Source organism: Pteropus medius, unplaced genomic scaffold (genome assembly GCF_902729225.1).
Source record: "Pteropus medius unplaced genomic scaffold, Ma_sr-lr_union100, whole genome shotgun sequence".
Lineage (NCBI taxonomy): Eukaryota > Metazoa > Chordata > Mammalia > Chiroptera > Pteropodidae > Pteropus > Pteropus medius.
Window position 1 is genome coordinate 7,522,712 of NW_024356249.1, and position 25,996 is coordinate 7,548,707.

A 25,996-nucleotide genomic window follows, 5' to 3' on the forward strand; every position below is an offset into this window, starting at 1 on the left:
CCACTGTTTCCTGGTGCTTGCGAGGAATAGAAGCAGCTTCCACATTTGCCTCTGGGCCATTCCTTTCCTGTGTCCTGTTTTTTTCCAGCCTGAATGGAAAGAGATATCCAAGAACAAATAGGCTAGCTGGCAACTGAAAATTGCTCTAAGGACCTCAGGAGGGCATGGGCTGAAGAGGGTCCCAGAGGGGTCAGCCAGGAGGCCCAGTTTGTCTTGGGATTCAGAGAAATGAAGACCAACGTGAGGCCTTTTGCTGATGGGCATCCAAGTGGGCTAATGATGGCGTCATTTCTCTGTTTCTGCTGCTGGGCACTGAATGGTCTCTCCCTCTGGTCCCTTTGAAGGCTGCCACACAGGCTCCTGAAACCTGTCTGCAGGGCACATAACTTTTGGGGTGAAGAGCCTATAGCCTGTGTCTTCTGTCATGTGCCAGGACCCTAAGCAGACCAAGGTGGCAGCTCCCAGACTTTTCCTGGGAGCCCTGACATCTCCAACCTGGAGTTGCCAGCCAGGCTTGAAAGCGTGCTATTATGGGCCACGTCTCTTTTTCTCTACATGGACCAAGTGGCCTGGCATCCCAGAGTTCCCCAGGCATGGCTGTCTTTTCCTCCCCAACCTTTCTTCAGCCTTCTGGAGTAACCTCACAGAACACTAGCCATTCTGTCTCCAAATGATTTAATGAATGGATGAATGGCTACAACATTTATTAGGCCTTTGGCAATATACTCACTGTTGGTGGATGCCAAGAATCGTAAAATGACATCAGTCTCCAGGAGCCCAAGAGTCCAGGACAGAGACGCACCCAAGAAGGTCACTATGATCTGTGTGGGGGCACAATGGCTGTGGTCCCAGGAGTGTCTGTCACTTAAGTCCACTTAAGTGAGTTTGGAGCCAATTGACAAGTGAACAGAGCAGTCAGGCAATGTCAGCTTTAGTGATAAATCTAGATGGGGCAAAAATCAGTTTCTTAATTTTCCCCTCAAGACTTGAATTGAGAGTGACCTTCCAATAGCAAATGTAGGTCCTTGGGGCAGAAACTATTACCCAGAATCACCACCTCACACCTGTCAAGCCCCAGTAATGGGAGCAGAGAGTGGTGGCCTCGAGCTGCCTGATAACCTCACTGTAGGAGTCTGTGTGGTGCCCAACAGTCTACAAAGAGGTTCATCACCTCCTTTTCTGCTCGCAGAGTGCTGCAGGTTGATGGAAAAGGCAGCCACCCTCTCCAGTTCAGGAAATGGAGGAGCAGAGAAATCAAGTCCTTCACTCAAGGTCATGGAATTCGTAGACGAGAACCCACTATGCATCCTCGTTCTCAGCAGGCTGCTTTTCCCTCTGGGGTTTCTCAGTGGTGTGCTGGTGCCATCTTGGGTGGGACAGGTCACTGTCAGGGCTTTGCAGGACATTTACGATCCTGGACCCTAAAGCACTAAGTGTTGATGAGACTCCCCAAATACTGCAAGAACTAGAAAAGCCTCTCAGTTTTCCAGAAGCACCTGGTGGAGAACCAACGCCAGACCAAGTGTCTGTCTGACTTCAGGGTTTACCTGCCAACCTGCTAGTCCCACGAGGTTCAAAGAGGCACAGGAACTGAGGTTGTTTGTTTTTTTTTTAAATAATTTTTAAATAATTTTTATGGTGACATTGGTTAATGGAATCCAATAAATTTCAGCTGTACACTTTAACAATAAGGCATATATATGTTTACACTGTGTGTTCACCTCCCATAGTTAGATTTCTTTCTTCACCACATATGCCTTTACTCTACCTTCCCCCCCCACCCCAGTAACCACTAGTCCATTGTCCATGACCATGAATCTCTGTTTGTTTGTCCTGTTCATTCGTTGTTTTTAGGTTTATATCCCACATACCAGTGATGTCATATGATTTTCAACATTTTCTGTCTGGCTTAATTTGCTTAGCATGATTATCTCGTGGTCCATCCAGGTTGTCACAAATGGCAGTAATTCATTTCTTCTTATGGCTGAGTAATTTTCCATTGTATTTATGTACCACAGCTTCTTTAGCCAATCATCTATCGTAAGACACTTGGGTCACTTCCACGTCCTGGCCACTGTGAATAATGCTGCTATGAACATCGGTGTGAAAATATCTTTTCAGATATGGGTTTTCAGGTCTTTGGAGTAAATACCCAGTAGAGGGTTTGCTGGATCATATGATAGATCGAGTCTTAGTTTCTTTTGAGGAACCTCCATACTGTTTTCCATAGCGACTGTAGCAATTTGCAGTTCCACTAACAGTGTATGAGGGTTCCTTTTTCTCCGCATCCGCATCCTCTTCGACATTTGTTATTACTTGTCTTGTTGATTATGGCTATTCTAACAGGCGTGAGATGGTATCTCATTTTGGTTTTGATTTTCATTTCTCTAATAGCTAGTGATGTCGAGCATCTTTTCATATATTTGTTGGCCATTTGTATGTCCTCTAGGGAGAAGTGTCTGTTCAGGTCCTCTGCCCATTTTTTGATTGGATCGTTTGTTTCTTTGTTGGTATTGAGTCATATGAGTTCTTTGTATATTTTGGATATTAGGCACTTATCGGAGGCATTGCTTGCAAATATATTTTCCCATTCTGATGGTTCTCTCTTTACCTAGTTGATACCTTGTTTCTTTTGCTGAGCAGAAGCTTTTTAGTTTGCTATAGTCCCATTTATTTATTTTTGCATTTACGTCCCTTGCCTTTGAAGTCAAATTCATAAAATCCTCTTTAAGTCCAAGGTCCTTGAGTTCTGTTCCTATTTTATTCTATGCATTTTATTGTTTCAGGTCTGATATTCAGGTCCTTAATCCATTTTGAGTTAATTTTGGTGTGTGGTGATAGACAACAGTCTAGTTTCATTCTTTTGCAGGTGGCTTTCCAGTTTTCTGGCACCATTTATTTATTGAAGAGGCTTTCCTTTCTCTACTGAATGTTTTTGGCTTTTTTGTCGAAATTATTTGCCCATATAAATATGGGTTTACTTCTGGACTCTTCGATTCTGTTCTACTGGTCCCTGTGTAGGGACCGAGCTTTTTATCTTTAAACCCAAACTTCACTGAATGCCCGACAGTGAGGAGTGCTGAAGGACATCGTTCATAGGTGCTGTTACTTTGACTTATATTTATTGTTTCTCAGACACAGCAGCCCTGGGAAGAGACAGGGTCACTCCCCTGGACTCAGGCTGGCCTGACCTCCGAGGCTGGATGGCTGGCGCCTGGGATCCTGAAACTCCAGGAGAGCGAGCATCCGGAATGGCCGGGCGGTCATCTCAGGCTCCGGGTGCTGTTCTCTGCCAGTCTGCTCCGGTGTTTTCTTTCCCCTGGCAGCAGGAAGAAAAGCTCTAACTAGATGGGGCGTATCCTGTTATTTATGGCACGGGGCAAGGTTTTCTCTTTCTGCTCAGCCACAGTCGTCTCTCAGACCAGGAACTCCCTCTGTTGTCTGCCCCGGCCTTCCTTTCTCATCTCCAATGCACCCCACCCCCCACACACACTGTGACACACTAAACACATATGCCCTATGCCACTCTCAGGTCCCAATGAGAACACACATCAAAAATCTCCTTGACAATTTGGGAGGCTGCCATATCACACCCTTAATCTTCATAGAATCAAGCCCTGCCCCTCTCCCTTTGAGATGGCTTCTGTCCCAGGTATGCAGGTGAAAAGGCCACCCACTTCCCTCTTTTTGGCCAGCAGAGTTTGCAGTGAGAGTTGAATCTGAGTCAAGTACACAGGATGCTTTGGGGTACAGGATGGTGGCTGCACCCTTGGTGGTATGTTGGACCTGGTGAGAGGAAGGGGCTTGAGGCTGGCCTTGTAGGCTGGACATGTTCTCTTAAGATGCCACTCTGGAGCCCATTGGATCAGTAGAGACAGTGCCAGGTATCACATATGCAGAATTTTGACACAGACAGCTGACGAGGAACCTCAGTATAGGGTTTACTGAGTGGGGATAAAGATGGGCCATGCACTGCCGAGTCCTAATGCTAAGACATCCACTGCATGAACCCTGGCACAGACGCGTGCACATCTATAGACACGCTCACATGTGTACATGTTCTGGATGCCGACTCACTTTCTCACGGTGTCTGTTGCCCACTCGTTTCTGTCTATCTGTTGCTCTCTCTGCTGTGTCTCACTGTCTGGCTTACACTCACACTCTGTGCATTGTCATCTCTCAGGCTCCCTCTCACAACCACAGACCCCACGGAGCGGCGAGAATAGCAAGGTTTCTCTCCCACATGCACACACGCACGTGAAAACACACCCCACACGGTGTGCGATGGCTCTCCCCAAATGGGCAGCCGAGCCTCTCATTCAATCAGCACACAGGCCATCCCAAGCTAACAATCCAGATTTGCATTTCTGGGCCTTCCCTTCCACTCCTTTCATCCTCACAGGGTGGCGTCTTGGCCCAGATCCTGGCCTGAGAGTTTAGACCTTTGGGTCTCGGCCAGTCCCAGCTTCAGAGATGTCACTGGGCTGATGAGCAGTTTCCCTTTTGCTTTGAATTACACATTCATCTTCCAGAAGGAGCTGATAAAAATAATATCCCTTTAAGAAAGTGTCTGAGACTCCGAAAGAAAGAGAAGTGCACGGACATTAATAAATAATGATAGGTACAGAGCACCTTATCTTTGTGGGACACTTAAACAGCTTCACAGCACCATCTGTCTATTCTCCTTCGGTCATAATAATCACACAATGGGACGGAAAGGCACTTACTAATACTGACGTGATTTCATATGTACATGTTTTCCTCCACCAGTATCTGATCTTGAGAGATTCAGGCTGCACCGAACCCAGATGTTATGTTCAGTATGCCAGGCCCGGAATGTGCCCGATTGTCTTTTTTTCCATCCGGCCCATGTGACGATTGCTAAGCTACGGTATTTGAAGGAGAGGATACATTTCGGGCCAGACCCTTTCTGCCGTTACCTTCGGTGTCCCTTCATTTTTGCAAGGCAGAAATAAACGACTACACTGAGCACGTGACACTTACTTCTTTCCATTAAATTAGTGGAGAGAGCGGGGGAAAAAAAAAGACAATGCAGGGAGTTCTCCATCCTGAGTCCCGAATGACATTTTGTCCCCTAGTAGATGGGCCCCACGTGCTGTCCACGTCCAGGAGGTGGGACAGCGGAAGCAAAGAAAGCTCGCGATTTCTCTCTGGTCTCCACGTCGCTTACTGTGTCTCCGTCAGTGTTCCAAAACAGAATGGGATTTGTTTGGCTGATTTATCCTGCACGCAGGCAACATTATCCAGACTCACACACGGGCCCGAGGAGCGAGAGGGGAGGATGCACGGCAACAAGAGCGGGGCTAATAAAATTTCTCCCTACTAACGAGGGAATGAGCTACCCCGTAAGTCAGCCTGGTGAGCTGGGCCACTGCTTCCCAGTGCTCGCCAGAATACACACAACCTTCATCGCTCTGGCCTGCCTCCCTCCAATTACAGTTCCAGGGGCGGCTGAGGTTGTCTGCAGTAGATTGCGAGGGGAGTGGGAAGGTGGGATTGATGGGCTGTGGGGATTTCTTGCCCTTGACAAGTAGCCACGGGGGACCTCTGAAGCTCAGCTACAAAAGGAAAGGGGCGGCGCCCAAGTGGGTTTTACTGGGTCCTATTCCCAACGCTGAGAAGCCTTCCCTGGTATTTCCGATGGGTCCAGTTCTGGCTGCTGGACGAGCCCCAGTGTGGTGGCCATCTGCAGAACTGGGCCAGTCTAGTGGAGTTTGGGTCCTGATTCCCTTGCTTGGCTGGCCCATAGGTCTGGTCATAGTGTCATGGTCCTCTCGGTTTTTCAGAGAGGGAATCTGGGGCCTTTAGGAGCTGGGATTATGAGGAGAAGGTCATGGGTTCAACCCCAGGATGCTGAGTTGGAGCTGCTTTCTGACCACTGTTCCCAGCAGCTCCCAGGAGGGGTGCATCCTCACAGCTCGCTGTTGGTTACGGCCAGGCCTGCAGAGAGTGCGCTTGGCTAGTGCCCCTCTCCTGGGAAAACAGCTCGAATTAGTGGCATTAGTTTCCTATTAGAAGGTTAGCTTGTTATCGTGATGAGTGAAAGACCACTTAGATATCTGGTGGGACTGGGCCACCAACACACAGAAACACCAAAATGAGTATAGAAGTAAGTGTTGCTTTTAGCGAGTCACTTTCATTTTTCAATAGATAGTTAAGTGCATTAATTCAATGGTTGCCTCAGAAACCACACACACACACACGCGCGCGCGGCACACCTAAAACACCATGACCTTCTATGCTGTATACAGGTACCAGCCCTGTGTGAGATGCTTGGAAACTTGGAGCTTGGCTCTTGGAAACACTGGTGTAATTTGTTGGGTTGTTTTTCCATCCCGAGACCCTTTTAATGAAGCTCCTCTAATAACGTGTCTGTCTAACTGGGTTGTTTTAGTTGTGGTTTTCTGGCTTCCCCTCTCTGTCTCTGTACACATTTATTTTCTTACGATCCCATTGAAAAAGACACCACAAAGAATCCTGAGATCACGCGTTAGTAACGAAGTGGATGAGGCCTCCTTCCCGCGTCCCACTTCCGTGGACTGTGCTCACCGCTGGGTGAGGAACCAACTTTATCTGTTGGCGGACATCTGTCTCTCAAGAGAGTTCACCCATAGGGTCAGCGTGGGCCACCAGCAGACCTCCGGGGAAGGGCTGGAATGCACAAACAGGAAAGGCAAGATTCTGTGGAGCCGTATAGCCATCAGGGGGCTGTGTAGTCTGGTTTTCTTTGTCACAGAAACTAGCACTCAAGCATATGAGACTATTATATGGAGTCAGAGGCTTTCTGATGAGGGGAAACCTAGCCGACTGGAGCCTCGCTAAGATGTTTCTGCCCTGCTGAGGACTCTCTGCTGACCTCTTCCTCCTGCTGTCATCGGAGGGCGAAGAGTCATCTCCAGGGGTGGACCTCAGACTCTGGTACATTTATGAACACCCAAGGGTCAGCAGTCATATTCGAAATATGGCCCCAATAAGTGGGTGGTCATTATCTTCCTGTACTGCAGAGCTTTACAGTTGGAGTCTCTCTATACACGTGAGCTATTACGGCTGATCTGGTCAGTATCTCCCTTTAGAGAAAAATCCCACATATGTAATCCACTGTTTTCCCATTCCCAGCAGAGGTCTGCTATGGTCAGTGTGTGTGTATACGCTCAATTAATTAATGGAAAGAAATTGAGAGCTGCTGAGCATGAAGAGTCTAAAGACCTTCTCTTGTCCACATCAGCAGGCACCTGTTGGACTTCCTGCCTCTTTTTCTCTTATATTTCTTTTCAAAGTTTCAGCTCTCACTTTCTTTGGGGACCGATGGGCCCAGGAAAGGTAGAAGCCCAGCTCCGATGATCGGCCACAGGAATCTTCGGGAGCGGAGAGTTATTTCCTTCCAGAGGTCCCGGGAGGGCAGAGCACCCATTCCGGAAGGCAGGAAGGCAGAAGGGCTCTTCCCCGAGCCGTCTCTGATCCTGCAGATAGGTTCCCCTGAGGTTGGAATAGGTTTCGCTGGGGCCACCCACTTGCGACCCTGGAGGAATCCCCTATGTAAGATCAGTTTTTTTTTTCCTCAGGACTGGGAATTTGGGGTTCCGGTACCTATTTTCTCATAACTGGTGAGAAAGTCATAGTGGTGGGGGTGTCATTTCACTCTCTAGGCCTCCATTTCCTCTTCTCTAGAATGGGCAGTTGGATTCTAAGATCCCGAGTCATTCTCCTCCTCTGAAATCGCACGATGTGTGAAAGAGTGGCCACACACTGTGCCAGAAGGAGAACTCAGAAGTGAGCCCAGTCGGTGCCACTGCCACAAGGCCCTGCTGCTTCCCCTGGGGTGGGTGCCGTGCCCTCTGCAACCCCAGCACCGGGTATGCAACCGAAGCAGGGCAAGAGTGGTCTTGTCCAGTCATGGCCCAGGTCTGTGTCCCTGACTAGAAAACGGGGAGAAACAGACGCTTCATCTCGATATCGTTGGGGCCTCACCTCGTGCTTGGTGCTTAGTAGGTCCTTCCTAAGTGTTCTTAAGCAAATTAATGAGATAGTGCTGTCTTCATTTAGTGCCTCAGTTTCCCCTAATGGAAACAGGAGTTCCAATAGCCTAAGAGATCAAAAGTTTCTTGGAAAAAGACCCAACCGAAGGTCCCACATGGGTGAGCTTGGGCCAGTCTCTGATGCCTTCTTCCTCCGTCTAATGGTCCGGCCTCCCAGCCTTGGTGGCAGGCACAGGGGTGCTTGGGACTCCTCTACATGGGGCCGGATGCTGCCTTTGTATTCAGGGAGGGCAGAGAGGGCTGGCTTGCTCCAAGATGGAAGGACTCCTCTTTCTGCTGGACCAGGAACTGCCCACGAGGGCCAGGTCCGACTTTGAACTTGCCATCCTGGGCTCAGAGACTGCTGCTGTCGGGCCAGAGCAGTCAAGAGCTGCGTCTGGATTGGAGGAGTTGTCTACACCTGTTGGCTTACCTGGTTGGCCTCTTGTGGATTAGTCTGAGATATTTGTAAACAGTGATGCCTGGGGTAAGAGGGCCAGCCTGTGGCTGTGGAAGAGACTGTGTCCCAGAATTGAGCTAATTGGCCCACAGGGGGATGGACCTGGTGACCCTTAACTCATTAGCACTGTGTTTGGACCACTGAGCTCTGGCCTACTTCTAACCTTTCTATAATAAGGACTCAGTATGAGTTTCCGCAAAGGTGAGTCAACAGAGGGTGGAGTCAGCTCCACTTGGCAGTGAGGGTGCCATCAGGAACCAGCCCAGGGGCCGTGCTAGCTGGGGTGAAGAGTGATTGCAGCATCAGTCCACACCCCGCCTCATCCCCCTTGGCCTTCAAGATGGATTGGCACGGTGTCAGGGTGATGGTGATTCCTCATGTGTCACAGAGGCATGGGGTTGGGAGATGATGCACAGGGGCTTCAGAGGCGATGTTCCCGGGGTCCCTCAGGTACGCCCTCTTCTTCAGCCCTTCCTCAAGAGTTTCCACAGAAACCACCAGGCACTTCCGGGGTTCTTGGGTGGCTGCTCTGCAGCTCTGCCCCGGAGCCTGGGGAGACTGCCCGAGGAAGGATGCTGGCAGCGTTTAAAATCCCCTTTCCATGGAGATGATAGAGCTTTTCAGAGTGCCAGTCTCTCTGCAGAGTGGGAGTAATTTCCCTGTAATTGGTAAAGTAACCGAAACTGCTCTGTCATTTGTATGTAGCGACACGTAATTGCACGGTAACCTTTGCCGCTGTGCACAAGGGAAGCATGGTTAGCTATTAGATTATAATTTGGAGTGTCAGCTCCAGCTCCCCACTCCACCTCCACCAACATCTCTCAGGGAGTCCTTTGGGGAGGCTCCACAAGCCCCTCCACACCCTGGTCCAGCGGGTCTTGCTCCAGAGTGAGAATGCTTGTCACATGCCGTTCTCTCCTTGGTATGGTCTATGCACCCTCAGCTAGGCTGGGACCTCCATGGTGACCCATGGCAGCGCTTCTCAAACCTTAGCATGCAGCATAATCACCTGGGAAAATGTTAAGGTGCAGAACCCTGAGCCCCATCCAGTAGATCTAAATGGGGCCTGAGAATTTGCATTTCTAATGAAGAGCACTAAATCTTCTAAATCTCCAACTATTCTTCTGTTCCATCCTTCACCCTTGTCGGTCTGATAGATCTTTAGGAAATACCACATTTGCTGTTTCGTCTTGATAACATTAGCCCCTTTAATCTTGATAACACCTCTCTGAGGTACTTGCTGTGAATTTCCCCAAAGACGCCGAGGTTGTCCAAATTGTCTAAGATGACAAACAATAATAAGAACACTTCCATAGCACTTATGGAGTGCCAGACATCGTTCTGCATGTGCTAAATCTTTTAATCATCACCACAGCACTAGGAAGTATCTACTGTTATTACTATGCCCATTCTACCTGTAATAAACTGAGGCACAGAAAACTTAAATAATTTGCCCAAGGTCACACAGCATTAAGTGGTGAAGCTAGGATTCAAACCTAGGCATTTTGGCTCTAGTTTCATGGTGTTAGCTACTACGACACTCGGGCTTTTATTTAGTCATCCATGCGTCCATCTATCCATGTACTCATCTATCCATGCATCCATTCATCCATCTATTTAACACATATTTTTTAACCGACTGTGAACCAGGAACTCAGCTAAAGGTACAGAGATGCATAAACATGGTCCCATCCTTGAGCTCATGTCACTGGCATCCAGTGGATCGCTAGCCTTAATTTATAACCTATGCATCCCATGAAGACATTTGCAGAAAGCAGGGTTGGTATCCTCCTGATTGGGGTGGAAGGGACTCTGAAGGGTGTGGCCCTGCTTAGGCTTTAGAGCTTCAGTATCTGCTTACAGAGTTGCCCAAGAAGACATGACATACATATTCCCATGCAACAGACCTTAATTCTTTCTCTCGTAAGGATGAATTTGCTCTCTAATAAGCAAGCATCCGCGGGTGTTTGTGGAGTGGTGGAGGGAGAGGCGTGACCTGAGCCTTCAGGTGAGGCTGGGCTCCTGATTACAGCAGGGCCCCGAGTTCCTTCCTGGCTCCTCTGGCTGCCGCTCTAATCTTGCTGTTAATGGGGCTCAGGGGAGGCTTCAGCTAGGACAAGAGCAGACATCGTCCTCCCGCATCGCCCAGGGTGCTCAGGAATCCACGCCAGCTCTCACCTGTTGAAGGCTTTCACCAATTAGTCTTCCTTTCCAGAGCCTACGCGGCTCTGCATCTGCTCCCTACATCTCGGTCTCCTCGGGTCTGTGGGCCCTATGGGATCCTCTGCCTGCTCTTCACGGTGCTATAATTATCCTGTGGCTTCAGCTCAGACCTGGTGGCTCATGACCTTGAAGAGCCATGCTCTGGTCAGGAGGCATGCTATAGTCACTCCCGGCAGCCATCCTACCCCCGTTCTGGGCGAGATTTCCACGGAAAGAATGAACGTGAAATATCACCTTACACTGCGCAAGTGCTTTCCTGTTTATCAGCTGACTTCACACCTGTTACCCCACCCCGTCCTCACAATGGTCCCGTCAAGGAAAATGAGGCTCAGAGAACAGGGGGAGCCTGTACTGAGTTGTATAGTTGAGAAGCAGCTCAGCTGCTACGGAAACCCAAGTCCTGCGTTTTTTCCACTACTGTAGTGTTAAAAATCTCCTCCACCGCCCCAGCTCTGAGGAAGCAAAGAGTAAGGCCACCTCATGCCACAGGCGAGGGACCTCAGCATCCATGTAGACCTGGGCTGTGCCTGGTCAAAGGCCTCGATCACCCCTTCATCACCTGGGGCCCCATTCAGAGGGAGGAACCGAGCCAGAAAAATCTGGGGAGAAAGTCACCATCGTCCCTGGAATTCAAACACCACATCAGGCACCACAGCTGCAGTCTTTGCCATACTGGAATCTGAAGCCAACGCTAAGAGGTAGACAATGATGGGGATGACTGTCAGGTACAGATGAGGAGGCTGAGACCAGGTAGGCGATTCGGTGATTAGATTCACGGACGGACAGCGAAGGCATGAAGCAACAGCTCAAGTTTATTGGAAGCCAAGTATATACACTCAGACTGGAGAGTGGGCAAGCTCAGAGGGAGCTGCCCTGCCTTGTTGTGGGTTTGGGGGTTTTATCTATTTCTCTAACAAAGGGTGGACAATTCACGATCTTGAGTGGGCTCTATGTAGAAAGAAGGTGATTTTTCTTGGAATCAGACACCCCTTTTCTTGCCATGTTTGGGTTTTTCGGAATTGTCATGGCATCAGATGCATGATGGGTACAGCCTTAACAGCAATGCTAATTTATTATAACAGCTGTATAATGAGGAAGGAATTAGGCCAAAGGTGAAGAGGGCCTGATCTGCGCCTGCGTCTCCGTGGAAAGACCACCTGTATCTCTGGGTCAGGATGTTGTGGGCTTCGAGCTCCTCTAAGAGCCTATTGGGGCTCATGGTGATCACGTCCGGGCCTCAGTGGCTTTCTCACCTTCCTGCTCATACTTGTCTATCTGTCTGCTCCAACAACGGGGCCTAGCAGGGAGCTGTCATGAGCTGAAGACAGCAGACTCCCGGCCGTCAGGCCACCAGGCTGAACTGTCCTCACTTCCTTTTGATGAAAACATATCTCACCGGGCCCCTTTGCCATGCACGGTGCCGCAGCAGCAGGAACTCACAGGTCCCTGACTTTCTGCCTCTGAGCAAGCAATGATTCAACGATACAGTTGGTCAAATGCACACTGTCTTTTTGTAAGTGGCTGTTTATTTACTTGTGTTCCGCCCAGCCAAGGGGAAGAATGGTTTTCAGTAATTGGCCACTTAGAAATGCGTCTCTGTGGGCCGAGCGGCCTAAGCGTCCCCAGGCCAATGAAGTGCATGTTTGTGCCAAGGGTGGTGGGAGACTGTGAAACATGGACTGCCTTGCTCTCTGCCTCAGTTTCCCCCTATGCAGAGTGGACATTCAGCCTTATCTACTCAGAAAATGGTCCATAATGGGTAAAGCATGTTTGTTGTTGGCAGAGGTCCCTGCAGCACAGCTTAGGGCTAGGAAAGTCAGGGACAAGTCTTCCTTATGAACCAGAACCAGGAACGTGCTAGGCCATGAGGTTTCCCAGCATGCTCTGGGCTGCCCTCGAATTGCCTGGCAGGTTGCTGTGGTTACATCAACAGAGAGAAGCCATTGTCTTTCCCTCCGTCTGGATTTTTCTTCCTCTTTTCTGTCCATCCCTTTCACTCTCTACCACCTGCCTCCTGTCTTGTTTCCTCATTTTAGGAAAGAACCATAAAGATCAGACTAGACTTTGAAAGCTTCCTCCTAACATTGATGCCTATGGTTTTTTTTGTGGGGGGGGGGGGAGGGGAAGAGTGGGATTGTGTTGATCTGTTGAACCATACCATGCCGTGCCAGAGAGGCCGGAGGTGATCAGAGGCATGGAGCAGCTGTCTTCTCTGTACATGGTCTGCCCAGGCTCACCCCTTCCCCAGCCTGACTGCCCCCCACCCCATGATAAGTAAGAGGGGAGAGGTCAGAGAGAAGTTTGAAATGCTCAACACATTATCTTCCCTGAGATGAACAATGCCTGTCTCCCCTACTTCTGGTAGAAAGCCGAGCGCCCCCCCCCCACACCCTGCAGCCCTGGAAAGCTCAGAGGTAGCCACTGTCACACAGCTCCCCTGCAAGAGCCTGCCTGCTGGTTCTCCAGATGCCTTTTCCTTTGGCTGGATGGAAGCCTTTAGAAAGTGACACCTTGTATTTTATTTCATTCCTTTCTCTGAAAGGTCCAAAGACATTTACAGGCATGAGCTCTATGCGTTTTATGGAAGACTATCAAAAAGCGGAGCTCGTTTTCTTTATCGAGTGGAAAATAAAAGCATGGAAGGCAGAATAACTCTTCGAAGGCCACCCAGGTCTTCCGAGAAAGAGGGGAAAGTCCAGTGTAGGCAGCTAGAACCTGGGAGAAACTGCTCAGAGGGGAGCACTGAGGGCTCTTCACCAGCCATTGTCAAGGTCGTTGCCGCTCTCCAGTAGGCAGGTCAGAACCCAGCTGTGACCCTCTGCGTATGTGGGCATCTGGAGGCCTGGAGTAAAACAGGGAGAGAGTCAGCTGAAGCATTGTGGGGAAAACATCCAGGGAATAGTCTCTTTAAGAAATATTAATAGGTGTTTCGGTCAAAAACGGTTTAGGGAATGAAATGTTTTGGGAAAGGCTGAGATCATGTTAAATACATTTCCTCCTAAAAAGACTTTTCGGACCTTTCTTGTAATTAATCATTATGAATCTCTTACATGATTTTAGACGGTACTATGTTTCCCAAAATTATTTGCCCAAGAAACCCTTTAATAGTAGAACGTCTTGGGGGTCTTGGCTTCCATGGAAGATACTTTTGGCAATGCTGGTGTAGGTATGGCAAGACCAGGGTCGCCTGTCTTTGCAATGCTTTAAAATAAATAAGGAGCCTGATCCTGGGAAGAGGCACCACTGTGGCTTCTTGAATTCGTTCATCAACCTTCTGCTTTTATTTCCCCCAACCGATTGTTTGTATACGTCTCTGTCATGATACTGTCATTCACGTATTAATGCTTCTGGTTCTCTATTCTGTACTTTTGAGTTCTCCTTTGTGTGTCTGTTCAACAGTAAATGTGTCGACGTGTAGGCCACAAACCTTCGTATACACCTGAACAGAACCATCTGGAGCCCATGCTCATGGGTGCTGGCCCAGGGCTTCCTGGGGTGATGGTGGTGATGGACAGTCTACGGTACCAAGATGGCACCTGGAGGGATTGTAGGAGGGACAGAGAGACCATGGGAGTACAGTGAAGAGAGACTCTAGAAATCTGTGGGTTTTTTTCCATCGTCCTGCAGGCTACTTAGACGACTGTTGACAGGTCACCTAGTTTCTCTGGGGCTGAGTTTTTCATGTAAAAAAGGAAGGATTTATGCCAGATGATTCATCTCTAAGGATTCTTCTAGCTCTCTAGTTCCCTGACCCAATACCTCTGTCAATTGCCCTAATTCTCGCCCCTAATTTTTTTCCTTTTTTATTTTCAGCTCTTAACCATTGATGATAACTTCTGTGGCCTGGATATGAATGCCCCCTTGGGTGTGTCTGAAATGGTACGTGGCATCCCCGTCTTCACAGAGGACAGGGACCGCATGACTTCTGTCATCGCATATGTCTACAAGAATCACTCTCTGGCCTTCGTGGGCACCAAAAGTGGCAAGCTGAAGAAGGTAGGAATGAGGTGCAGTCATTTTGTTGTTGCAAAGACGGTCTGTCCCCACTGAGATGGATGTTATCTCATGCTATTTTACTACCTTGCGCCTAGTGGATGAGTGATACAGGTTGGAGCTAAAGAGATACGTTACTGTCAAGGTCATGAGTGAAAACCTCACCCCTTAGCGAGGGACATAGGAAGGTGGTCTTGGGAATCACATGGGAGAGTGTGGATTCACCTCTTCGCTAGGGTTGGTGTGCATGTGGAGGTGTTCCCCCAGCTTTGCTATGCCATTCTAAATGATGTACTCTGTCCACCTTGGGCTTGTGCCTAGGGCAAGAGCATTGTTAGGTCCGGGCGGTTGAGGAAAGTGCATTGGGGCGAGGGACATGCCTGCTCCTCTTGCTTCAGCCCTTCTGGCCGGTGCATCCACATCTGGAATTCCCTCAGGGAAACTGAGGGAGTAAAGTATAGGTGGTGCTGGAGTTGCTAATGGGGCCACATGATGGGACGAGGAAAACCCGGATGTTGTAGGCACATGGACATCGCTTGAAGTGGAGTAAGATGGTATGATCTGGGGACACGAGCTTTCCTCCTCTTTCTATGGAAGCTTGCTGATGTTGGGGCCATTGGGTGACCTCGGTCCATCAGCGGCGTTGGGGGCACCTGTCCATCCGGGACTATGCGCTCACCCGGCTCTGTGCAGGCTTCTGATCACAATGAGTTGCAGCTGACCCGACAGGGTGCCCTTCTTGCTTGGATGAAAAGCCTTTCTAAGACTGTAGGCAGTAGGTCCCGTTTTGTGTTAGCTGATAATCATACTTCGGTCTCGTCCCAGAGATATGTTGGTGACTCCATGTGACACTTTCTCGTCTTATTTAGGCTTCTTTTGGAATTCACAGGATATTGTATGATTCGGGCTGATAAAGCAGCGCTGTCTGATCTGAGATGGCCTTGCTCCCGACTTTTTCATTGCTGTATTTCTGCACCTTAGCTCGAGATAGTCAAGGGGAAATAAATGTTCTCCGCAAATGAGAAGACCGGGTCTACTCTGCCATCCTACCACGTAACAGCACGTTTCAGCAATCATTTCTTTAAATTGTGCATCTCGGTGGAGCAGGCAGTGGGTCTGGCGTAGAAAGAGTGCAGAGGCTGAGAGGCAGGGAGCAGAGTGTGTGTGAGTTGAGGGAATGTGTGTGGAGTAGTTATACGGATCATATCTGGAAGAGAAAACGTATGTTGATGACACGTGTAGCAAAGCACCACCCATCTAGTATTGCCTCTAAGGAGTAACCAAAGAATAAGTGCCAGATTAACAAATAATTTAACTATCATCTATATAACTTCAAGAATTATATTTCATACTTTCCTGCCTTTCTGCAAAGAATGTACTAAATGCAATCGAAGGTTTTTTTGCTGTCTTGGCCCATTTGTTGTTTATTACTCGTGTACTGAACTGAATTTCATGGACGCCCAGAGAGGATGCGACAAGGGCGTAGGTCTCTTGCGCCCACACAACTCCCGTGTCCACTGCAGCATCTGGGTTTTTCCCCGAATGCACACTGTCTGTCACTCATCATCTCCACTTGCTGTCAGGAACCTTGGTCGACTTCGGCTCCTTTCCTCCTCCCTCCGTGTGCCACCTCCAACTTTTGGTGAGCCAGGAAGGCAGACACCCAAACTTGCTGAAATTGTGTCTTATAAGTCTCCGTATAAACTGAGGAGGGGCATGCATGAGCTTTAGAGCAGGGCCTTGAGGGCGCTTCCGTAGATCGTGCAGATGACTTGATTCTTTGCCAGGATTTGATGAGTTTGGTTTGCTGGAAGAGTGAGTTCTGAATACCGAAGGCTTTTCCATATACAATTCATACAATGAATTCATACAACGAGATGTCTGCTGACCTGCTTGGCCTGGTCCGATGGATGGACAAGCACTATTGGGAGCAGATAAGTAGGCCAGGCAGTTTGGGGAGCTCTAGCTCTTTTCTCTAGCGAGCCCGATGCCAGTGCAAGAGAGAGGTAACTTGCTCCCACGGGCCCAAAGTTTCCCACGCACGCATCGAGTTTCCCACCAGGTGCCAGAGGGTCATTTACTTGCTGGCAAGACTGAGTAGACACTGTAGAAGGATTTTTTTTCTTTTTCTTTGCTATTGTCTGAGCTGCTTGGAATGTGGTGTCAGTGAAATAAACATTGAGAGTTCAGTGCATAACAGAACAGACGGTTATTTTCTCTTGGGGGGAAGAAAAAAGATGTGTTTCCTGGCTGTGGCTGCATTGTAAACCCAACACAGTCAGCTTGCAAAGTGTGCTGTTGATGAGAGGGTGGACTGAGGCTGATGGGGGCTGGTTCTCTCTCACCTGGCGGGGGCGGCGGGGGGGGCGGTGTGTGTCCCCTGACGGGGAGGTCAGAGCGCAGCACGTCTCCACACGTGTGGTCTGAGGACACTCCCAGGAGCCTGAGCATGCAAAGTGCACAGAGACAACCCTCGCAGAGTAGGCCGTGGGCAGGGCTTGACCTTGAAGTGTCCCCAGATACAGGTCAGCCAGGCCAGCAATGATAGATAACACCCGACCAGGAAACTTATAAACCATGGCTGGCATTTCCCATCTTTTATTTTGGGGGGTTTATATAAGAACAGTTCTGTTTCAGCCACCTGGGGCAGCCCATTTAATTTCCAGAGCAGTGGTGGGACTGGTGAAGCATGGACATTTGCAAGGCAAGAGCAGAGGGTCACGTGGGGTGGGTCGAGCCAGCGGCTCTCCTGAGAAAAGCCCAGCCATCGGGACAACTGAACTTTCTGCTCCACGAGCTCTGAGTGGCAGCCTTTTTAATGGTTTTGCTGGAGCTCGGCTCTTGCTCCTGCAAACTCAGCAGAGCCCGCCCAGGGGAACAGTCTGAGTTGGGAAGGGAAGGCTGGCCCGCCAAGTCTGTTGTTTGAAATAATAAAAAGCAAAACTGGCCGGTTTATTTATTTTTCTAAACAATAGAATTTCCCACCACCCTCGCTCGCTAAGCACCACTCCCCTTTCCTTCTAATCAGCCTGTCTTGCTTTTCCTAGAGGTTATCAGGACCACATCCACCTCTTGGGCAGAGGCCCAGCCATGAAAAGCTCTGGGGCTGCAGGAGGATTTTGCAGGAAGTTTTGTGAGCTACTGAAAGCAGGGGTTAGAATAATGGACATCATACTGTTGCTATAAGTAATTACAGAGTTGGCTTCTCCGAGCCCTGTAATAATCTCCTATGTGTATCAAGGGCCTTGCGGAGTTCTTTGCAATGTGACAAGTGACTTGAGGAGGGTGGGCAGAAGGAGACTTGGGGGTTTGCTGAGAGTGAGGAAGTTTACTGTGGGTTTCAGGGGTCCAGGAGCTAGACTGCAGCTATCCATGGGCTGCCCTCAAAATTACTGATTTTTTGTTTTGTTTGAAAGGTATGGGTCCCCATCATTTGCACCCTTGCCTCTAATGACCATAATTTCACTCCTTTAGTATACACATCACATGAGGCAGGGGAAAAGGAGGTGAGGAGAGTGCCAATTTGGGTGTCTTTTATGTTTCGTGTGTGTGTGTGTGTGTGTTACTGTTGGCATCAGCAGCCTTTCCCGTGGCATGCGTTATAGGCATGTGCTGTTAAGAAATACAGCAAAGAAATGCTACAGTCATCTAGAGGTGCCTAGGAACTTCAAAATAACCCACGGACTGTTAAAATTTCAAAGACAGATAAAAATCTAAAAGCAAACACCACCCTGATTTACTTTAAGGTGTTTGTAAAATCCGAAAACTTTTGACCCAAGTTGAGGCGATGAGGTCAATGTCGCCCCCAGAAGGAAAAGACCTCTTTGCTTAGCTATTTGGCCAGAACACGCCCCTCCCTCTTGCTCTGCCTCTTGCATTCCTGCCACTAGTGATCATATTTTATGGCTGCTATTCAGCAGTGAATTATTGCCTGACATTAGTGGGCGAGACTGATGTTCATCGTGAACCAAAACATCATAAACTTCCACTTGAGGTGTGCACGCTCCTTTCATTTTGCAATTGTGTCTTTCCTGGGTGTTTTGCAAGGTAAATTGTTCACACTTAAGGGGTTGAGCACTTTGCGGACGTTGGTTAACCAGAAGTCTGGCTGGCCCCGATATTGCTTTCTAGTAGGGTATTCACTGTGTGTGTGCATGTGCGTGTGCATGTGCGTGTGTGTACGCGCACGTGTGTATACAAACCCCAGCATACCCTCCTCTCGATAGAAATTGGGTGTGTGTCAGCATGGAGAATTCATAGGAGTGGGTGACACAAAAATCATTTTTATTGGGAGGTGTCACGCAGTTTAATCTTCCTAATTTATTTTTTCTTGAACCTATTTTGGAATCGATTTGCTTGTGTTCCATAGGCCCTGAGCACAGGTCCAGAAGGGAAGCCAGCCAGAGTGGGGTAGGGCTGTGTCATTCTGACCATAAGTTCTCAAGAGTGCATGGGTGTGTGTGTGTGTGTGTGTGTGTGTGTGTGTGTGTGTGTCTGCAATGCTTGAGTCACAGAGCAACGTCAGATCAGAGATGGGCAGCCCCTGCTTTGCAACTTTCTTAACGTATCTGAGACTTTGTCTGAATATTTACCTGGAAATTTGAATCGACTTTAATTAAAAAGAAGTTCGTGCAGTGGAAGCTGCTCCAGATGGCTGGAGGCGATGCCATGTTGGACTCCAGCTTGCCCAGGAGCGCTTGGATTAGAGCAGAGGCCGAGCACGTTTGTTGCAGCGTTTGGTCCGTTAGCTCTGTTATGTTATGAGTTTCTGCAGCCAGTTTGCATGTAGTAAGACACCCAAACAGAACGGAAAAGAAATGTGGAAGAAATGATACTGGGCAATTTCCATGATGGGCAACGGCCATCGAAGCATTTTTGTTTGGTTATTTTTGTCACGTCGTTTTTCCATTTCCCACCCCGGTCTTGCAAGGATAAAGCCTGTTTAGATCTTAACTTGCGGGTTAAATGACGGGGAGGCTGAGGTTGAGGTGCTGCATTCAGGAGGCACCACAGATGTTCCAGGGGTGCCACCCTCCTTCCTCTGATTTCACATCTAAGTCTAAGCAGGAACAAGAGACGGCTGTTCTGTCGTTCGTCCTTCAAACCTAGGAACCCTAAGACTGGCCATCAGAGCAACTTTGCCTAGTGTCAACCTATCCACTCCTCATGGTCCTCCTCTCACTTCCTTTCAGTCTCTTCTGCTGGATTTTAAACCTTTTTGGTGATATTTACCTGGTAGGTAGACATGCAGGGCAGCTAAGCTGGTCAATGTCCTCTTGGGCATATATATCTTACATCCTCAGACAATACTAAGCCCTCGCTCAACCATTCTTTTTACATAAATACATCCCCACTGGCACTATTTTTTCACCCTTTCCTACTTCTCACTACACTGTCCTTGGGCCCACCCACTGTCCCTGCATGTCCCTGGAGGGATCTCAAGTGGTCACTCGGAACTATCCCGAGCAGGCATGGGGCGGTGTCCTCATGATGCAGCTTCTGCCACGGCCACTCTCAGAGCAGCTTGATGCCAGTCTCTGGGGTGTAGACTCATTCTCCTCCTGGTGCCCTCTCAAAAACACACTTCGAGATCCCCAGAAAAACGCCATACTTGTCTGGAATACTTGTCGTACTCTCCAAATGATCATAGAGCGTGCACATGATTTCAGGAGATGGTTTTAAATGAGCTTTGCCAATTCAAGATTTACTGATATATGTGCGCCACATTTTTTGAATTGTGTGTGTGTGTATATACACATATACACACACACACTTTTCTATAGAATAATCCTGATCATAAATTAAAATGCAAAGACATTAAAATTGAAGAAAGTATTGCAGAAACACCCCCAAATCATAGAATGCACTCAGTCAGCTGATGCTCAAATGCCAGACACGCTGGAGGAATTTATCCAGTGACACATGCAATTGAAGTAAAATATTGTACTTTACAAGAACATATCATTAAAATGAAAACTAGCAGCATATCAGGAGCCTGGCCATGTAACCAAGACGACAAAGATGGGAAAGGATGAAAGAAATGATGCATCAGAGGAAGAGGGAGGAGGCAGAGGCAGGAAGAGGAAGCGGCCCCCGGCGGCGAACGGCCCCCTGACAGCTGGGCTAGTATCTCATCGCAGGAGAATAGAGTCATCGTCCACACCAGTGGAGGCTCTCAAGCGAGGCAGGACCAGGGAGGTCTCCATTACCTGGAATCATTGCAGCTTCCTCGGCCGTGATGATGAGGAAGGTCGTGGCCGCTGGACTTACTCAGAGTCCACCAGTTGAAGCTCTGGTTGGGGGTCTGCTTATAGTCCCTAATTGTTCTCAAGTGACTTCCTGTGAACGTGGCCACCGGCTTGCTTCGTGGTGGTGTCATGGTGTTTTTTCTAGCAGCTTTGGCTCCTCACAGGGGCAGTCGCAGTGACCTCTAAGATAGCTCTCTCAAGTCTCCCACATTCACCCCATACCTTCTCCCTGACCCCAGGGGACACAGGTATATTAGTTATGGATTGCCGTGTAACAAATTATCCCAAAACATAGAGGCTCAAGACAACATTTATTGTCTTACAGTCTCTGTGAGTCAAGAATCCAGGCGTGGCTTAGCTGGGTCCTCTGACTCAGGGTTGCTCATGGACTGCAGTCAAGGTGTCAGCTGGGGGTGCAGTGACCTCCGGGCTCAAGGCTGAAGTGGGGGAGGATCCACTTCCTGTATCACACACGTGGCTAGAGGCAGGCCTCAGGACCTCACTGGAGACATAGATCTCTTGCCAAGTGGGCCTCTCCATTACAGCTACTCACAGAACATGGTAGGAGAGAGAGAGAGACACACACACAACAGGCAGGATAAGAAAGGGCCTGCAAGATGAAATCCACAGCCTTTTTGAAATTTAATTTCAGAAGTGACATCCCGTCACTTTTGCTGTATTGTATTCATTAGAAGTCAGTCCCATGGTCCAGCCCACACCTGGGGAGAGGAGCTTCTGCAAGGGCTTAAATACCAGGAGGTGAGGGTCTTTGAGGTAATTTTGGAGGCCGCCTGCCACACTAGGGCTTTGTTTTTGCCATTGAGGGCCTCTCAACCAAATATTCTTAAACTTCAAGCTTTTAGTGGTGTGGCAAGGGGCACAGCCCTGCCAGGGAACAAAAGTGGCCCACGCATTGAGTCCTGTCTTACGGCTCCCTGAGGTTTTGATTGTGCAGACATGTTGGAGAATCCAGAGGATGAACAGGAAGGGTTAAGTGGCCGGCCACACCCACAGGGCCATTAGATGGGGAGCCGTCCTCAGCAGGAGGCCTAGGAGCATGGGGTAGGCGGGCCTGGTGCTCTTTTAATCTTAGGGAGATGGTAGGTTATGATGGTGGATGAGAGAGATTTAGATTTTGAACCGATGGCTGATGAGAGCTCTGCATGGCCATGGAGAATCCACGCCTCCTGACTCTGGCCTCCTCTGGGACTCACCTTGCTCCCTAGGGAGGGGTCATTTTCCTAGCGATCTGAAAGAGAAGATGGGAAGACGACTGTGCTTTGTACCTAGTAGGTACCAGGCACTGTTCCAGGTGTTTTACGTGTGTTATGTACATCGATGATCTCATGTAATCCTCAACATTTTTTTTTTTCAGGGTAAATACTACAACCTCCATCTTATCATGTGACCTCTGATGAGCAACTCATCAGAGGTCACATGATTTGATCTAAGGCCTGCCCTTTGACTCATTTACATGATAGTATCATGGACTCCACCTGAGGCTTTGCTCTGGAGTTATGAGTAAATCTTGCCTCCACATCATGAGAGGATGATATACCTGGCCAGCATACCTGTCTGCCAGAACCTTCCTTTCATGCCCTCTGCCCCTGCTCTGGCTCAGGGCCCCAGAGCTTGGAAGGTTGTAACTGGTTTCCTGGTCTCTAGGTGCCCCCCTCTTTAATGGTTCTATAAATTGCACCAGGTTTTTCTTCCTGAAACAGCTCTAATCCTCTCAACTCTTGTAGTTAAAAAAAAAAAAAAAAAGAGATCACCTCATCGAGCCTTCTATGGCCCCCCGCCTGTGGCTGCACGAGTAAACAGCCCAGCCACACTGAGGACGCAGGCCCTCCAGCTCAGCCTTCAGCCAGGGCCCTGCATGTTTTGAGTCTTCAAGGGCCTTGGCTAAATTTAAATACCAAGGAAGAGTTTCCCACCTGAGAGACAGTGGGATTTCCACCTACACATGGCAGTTCTCACATCAGCAACCTCCCTGCACCAGCAATTTTCCCGGCCATGTCCTTCCTGATGAGCAGTTGTGCTGGAGCCCAGATCCCCCAGCAGACTGGGCGGTGGTCTTGAGGAGGGGTGGGAGGTGTCCCAGGGAAAAGACGAGCTGTGCTTTCCCACTTACCACTGACCCGCCTCCTGGGACACATTCAGCCATTTCTGTCTTTTGGGTTCTCACTAGGATTCTGCCTCCCAACAGCCTGTGGAACTGTGTATAGTGGTTCTTGATTATTTTTCCAGTTGCAGGTTAACTAGGGTCCCTGTCGTTACTCATTTGGAGGATGGCTGCTTCTACTTAGTCATATCCCTTAACTGCTGTGCAAGCCCTCTGGAGCTGAGGATCTGATTATAACATCTCCTTACGACCCTTGTCATTTTGAGCACCTATCCCCACCAGTCTGCCGAACTCTGTTCCTCGTTCTCAATACCTCTCCCCTCAACCTGAGCTTTTGGGCTACTCTCTCAATCCTGTACCTACTTTCCCTATGTTTCGTTTACCCTCTCAGCTCTTGCCCTTTTCTTCCCGTCATTATGTAGCATTGGATTTTTACTTTGTGATAATCCACTCACACGTGTTATCCTGACCAGTCTGCCAAGGGTAACTATTCGGTAGTAAGTCCCAAGGCACCTCTGGCTCCATGACTTCTTTATAGATTTGGTGACTTAAGGGACAGTGTGATCCCGCAGATCAGTTTGAGAATCATTGATTTTTAGCTCTCAAACTCCCCTTGTAGACTGCCAGTTTGGGGCCCCCCTGTCTTAAACTTGCATCATATCAATGATGCAAAAGGAATCGTTGAGCATCCCTAACTACACAAAATGATATGAATGTTCACGGCTGAGCTGGTGGCAGCCATCGTGAGGGCCTTGACAACCACAGAAAGCTCATAAGGAGTCGAACTATTGCAAATATGCTAGGAGGGGTCTCCTTATCCTTTCTAAACTCTTCATCTTCTGTTTTCAGGTAGATGAGACGTATAGCACACGAGCGTGACTGTGTGCCCCTCTCACACATACACACACGCTCGCATCTTAAATGTGCAGGTGTGCCTCATCTCCATGCATACCGGTGCACGCTCACACATGCACACTTAGGAGCCAGGCCCTTTGCACTCCAGCCTGGGGCTGCTGCCCTCTGCGCTCTGCCCTCTTGGACTGAGCTCCCCCTCCCTTGTGTTCTCTCTGGGAAATTAGCAGCACACCTTCTAATCAGTTTACCTCTGATTCACCCACTTTAACTTCAGGATGATGACAGGGTGAAGCTATTTAGCTGTCAAATGCTCTCACTATTGCCTAGATGGACAGTGCCTCAGACGTCAGAATGGTTTCTTCCTCTTCCATGCGTGAGTGTATGTGTGTGCGCGAGTGTGTAGGGTGGGGAATAATGAGTCTCCCAGTTGCTTTTTTAAGTGCTTCTTGCATCTGCCTGTAATTTTAATGCCTCTTGCCTGCTGACCTCGCTTCCCGGCAGCCGGCCTAAGTGTGATTCCCATAATTAGCTTAGTGATAATTTAATCTCTCTGCTTTAAATTTGTTTTTTGAGGGATTTGGGTCTGGGGACAGGGGGAAGGGGACCTTTGCATCTTCTTTGACCTTTGTTTTTGTCTGGACTCTTTCTCTGTTTGGGGCAGGAGCAGAGGAGGGTAGCTGCGTTGGGGTGGGGTAGGGGTGGGGAGATAGGGAAGGAGAGGTCCATGGCATCATGGGTAGATCCTGGACAGGAAGCTAAAATAAAACTCTCTCTTTATTCCCTTTCTTAAAGGGGATTCCCTCTCTTCGTCCCCTTTTCTCCCCCAAAGTAGGAAGGCATGTGAGTTGTGGGTACACAAGGTACTTTAAGATGCTTAGGTAATGAGCAGCTTAAAAATGGGGAAACAATATCCTTCCTCAGTGGTCATGGCAACCATTCTCTGAAGCCAGAGGAAGGCGAGAAGGAGCAAAGGGAGCCATTCAGTGATATGCCGCTGCTTCTCTCCTCTGGGTCTAGGCCTCCCTGCCACCTTCACGACCAAGTGTCTGCCCAGGTCTGTGTCTGGGGTTGCCCAGACACTAAACTGTTAAGAAGCAGACCTGCCCGTTACATGAAGAGTTGGAACTGACAGCCAGGAAATCTCAGCTTTGTTGCTGGCTGCACTTCTGATTTTGGACAAATTGTTTATCCACACATATTTCACCTTTTGAACAACAAGCATATTAATGTACACGCACTCCACCTCTCTTATGAGTGAGCCCTTCACATCTGTAGAGCATTCCTTGATTCGGTAGGAGGAAAAAACTGATGAAAATTAAGGACATGGTGAGGATCACGTGACTTTCTGTGTTTAGTAAGCTTCTAAGAAGAGTCTTCGAACTCCATGGATGTAAACACCCACGTGAACCCAGGCAGTGAGTGTGGAAGGTCTCCAGAGGTGAGGGTCTGTCTCCAGGGGAAACCTCAGATGCTCCAAAAAGGTGCACTAACCAGTCCTCGTGGGATTCAACTCTGTGTATGCGTGTGTGCATACACACTCAAGATCCCTCTGGAAGAGCTTCAGGAAGCCCAATAAGAGAGATTAGAGATGTAAGTCAGCTGGGCCAATCCTGGCTACTCACTCAGCTCCCATGACATGTGAGGTGCTGTAACTGGGGTGAATAACCTGGGTGAGAGAAGGGGGCACACTCAGCGTGCATTCAGCTCTGAAAAGCTCAGGCACCCTCCTGCCACCTCCTGCAGCCTAGAAACAAGGTCTTTGATTTATGAGCTAAATTTTAATTAAAAGGACGGCAGGAACGAAAAACAAAAACTCATTTTGCCTCTTCAGGATAAATGGTTCACTCTCCAAACTCATTTTGTTTCTTCTCCAAATACCCCAGAGCTGCAGGCGCGTGTGCACGTGTGTGTGCATGGGTGCGTGTAATGGGATGTGGCCCAGGGCTCTGGTTTGGACCCCTCTGAGGATTATCTGCTCCCTTGGCTCTATCCTCCTGCTGTGCAGCCCTCACACCTGCTTCTTGTCTTGTCTTACAGTTTCTCTTTGCAGCCTTTTCTA

At 48.9% G+C, this 25,996-nt stretch overlaps 1 protein-coding gene across 7 annotated transcripts in view; it reads left to right on the forward strand.

The window, feature by feature from the left end:
• Nucleotides 1–25,996, forward strand: part of PLXNA4 (plexin A4) — a 418,364-nt gene that overhangs the window by 68,992 nt on the left and 323,376 nt on the right. For all 7 annotated transcript variants that reach the window (XM_039861051.1, XM_039861052.1, XM_039861057.1 and 4 more), the window contains exon 3: nucleotides 14,533–14,715. In XM_039861051.1, the coding sequence (XP_039716985.1) occupies nucleotides 14,533–14,715 (183 nt within the window). The remainder of the gene's footprint in view (nucleotides 1–14,532; nucleotides 14,716–25,996) is intronic.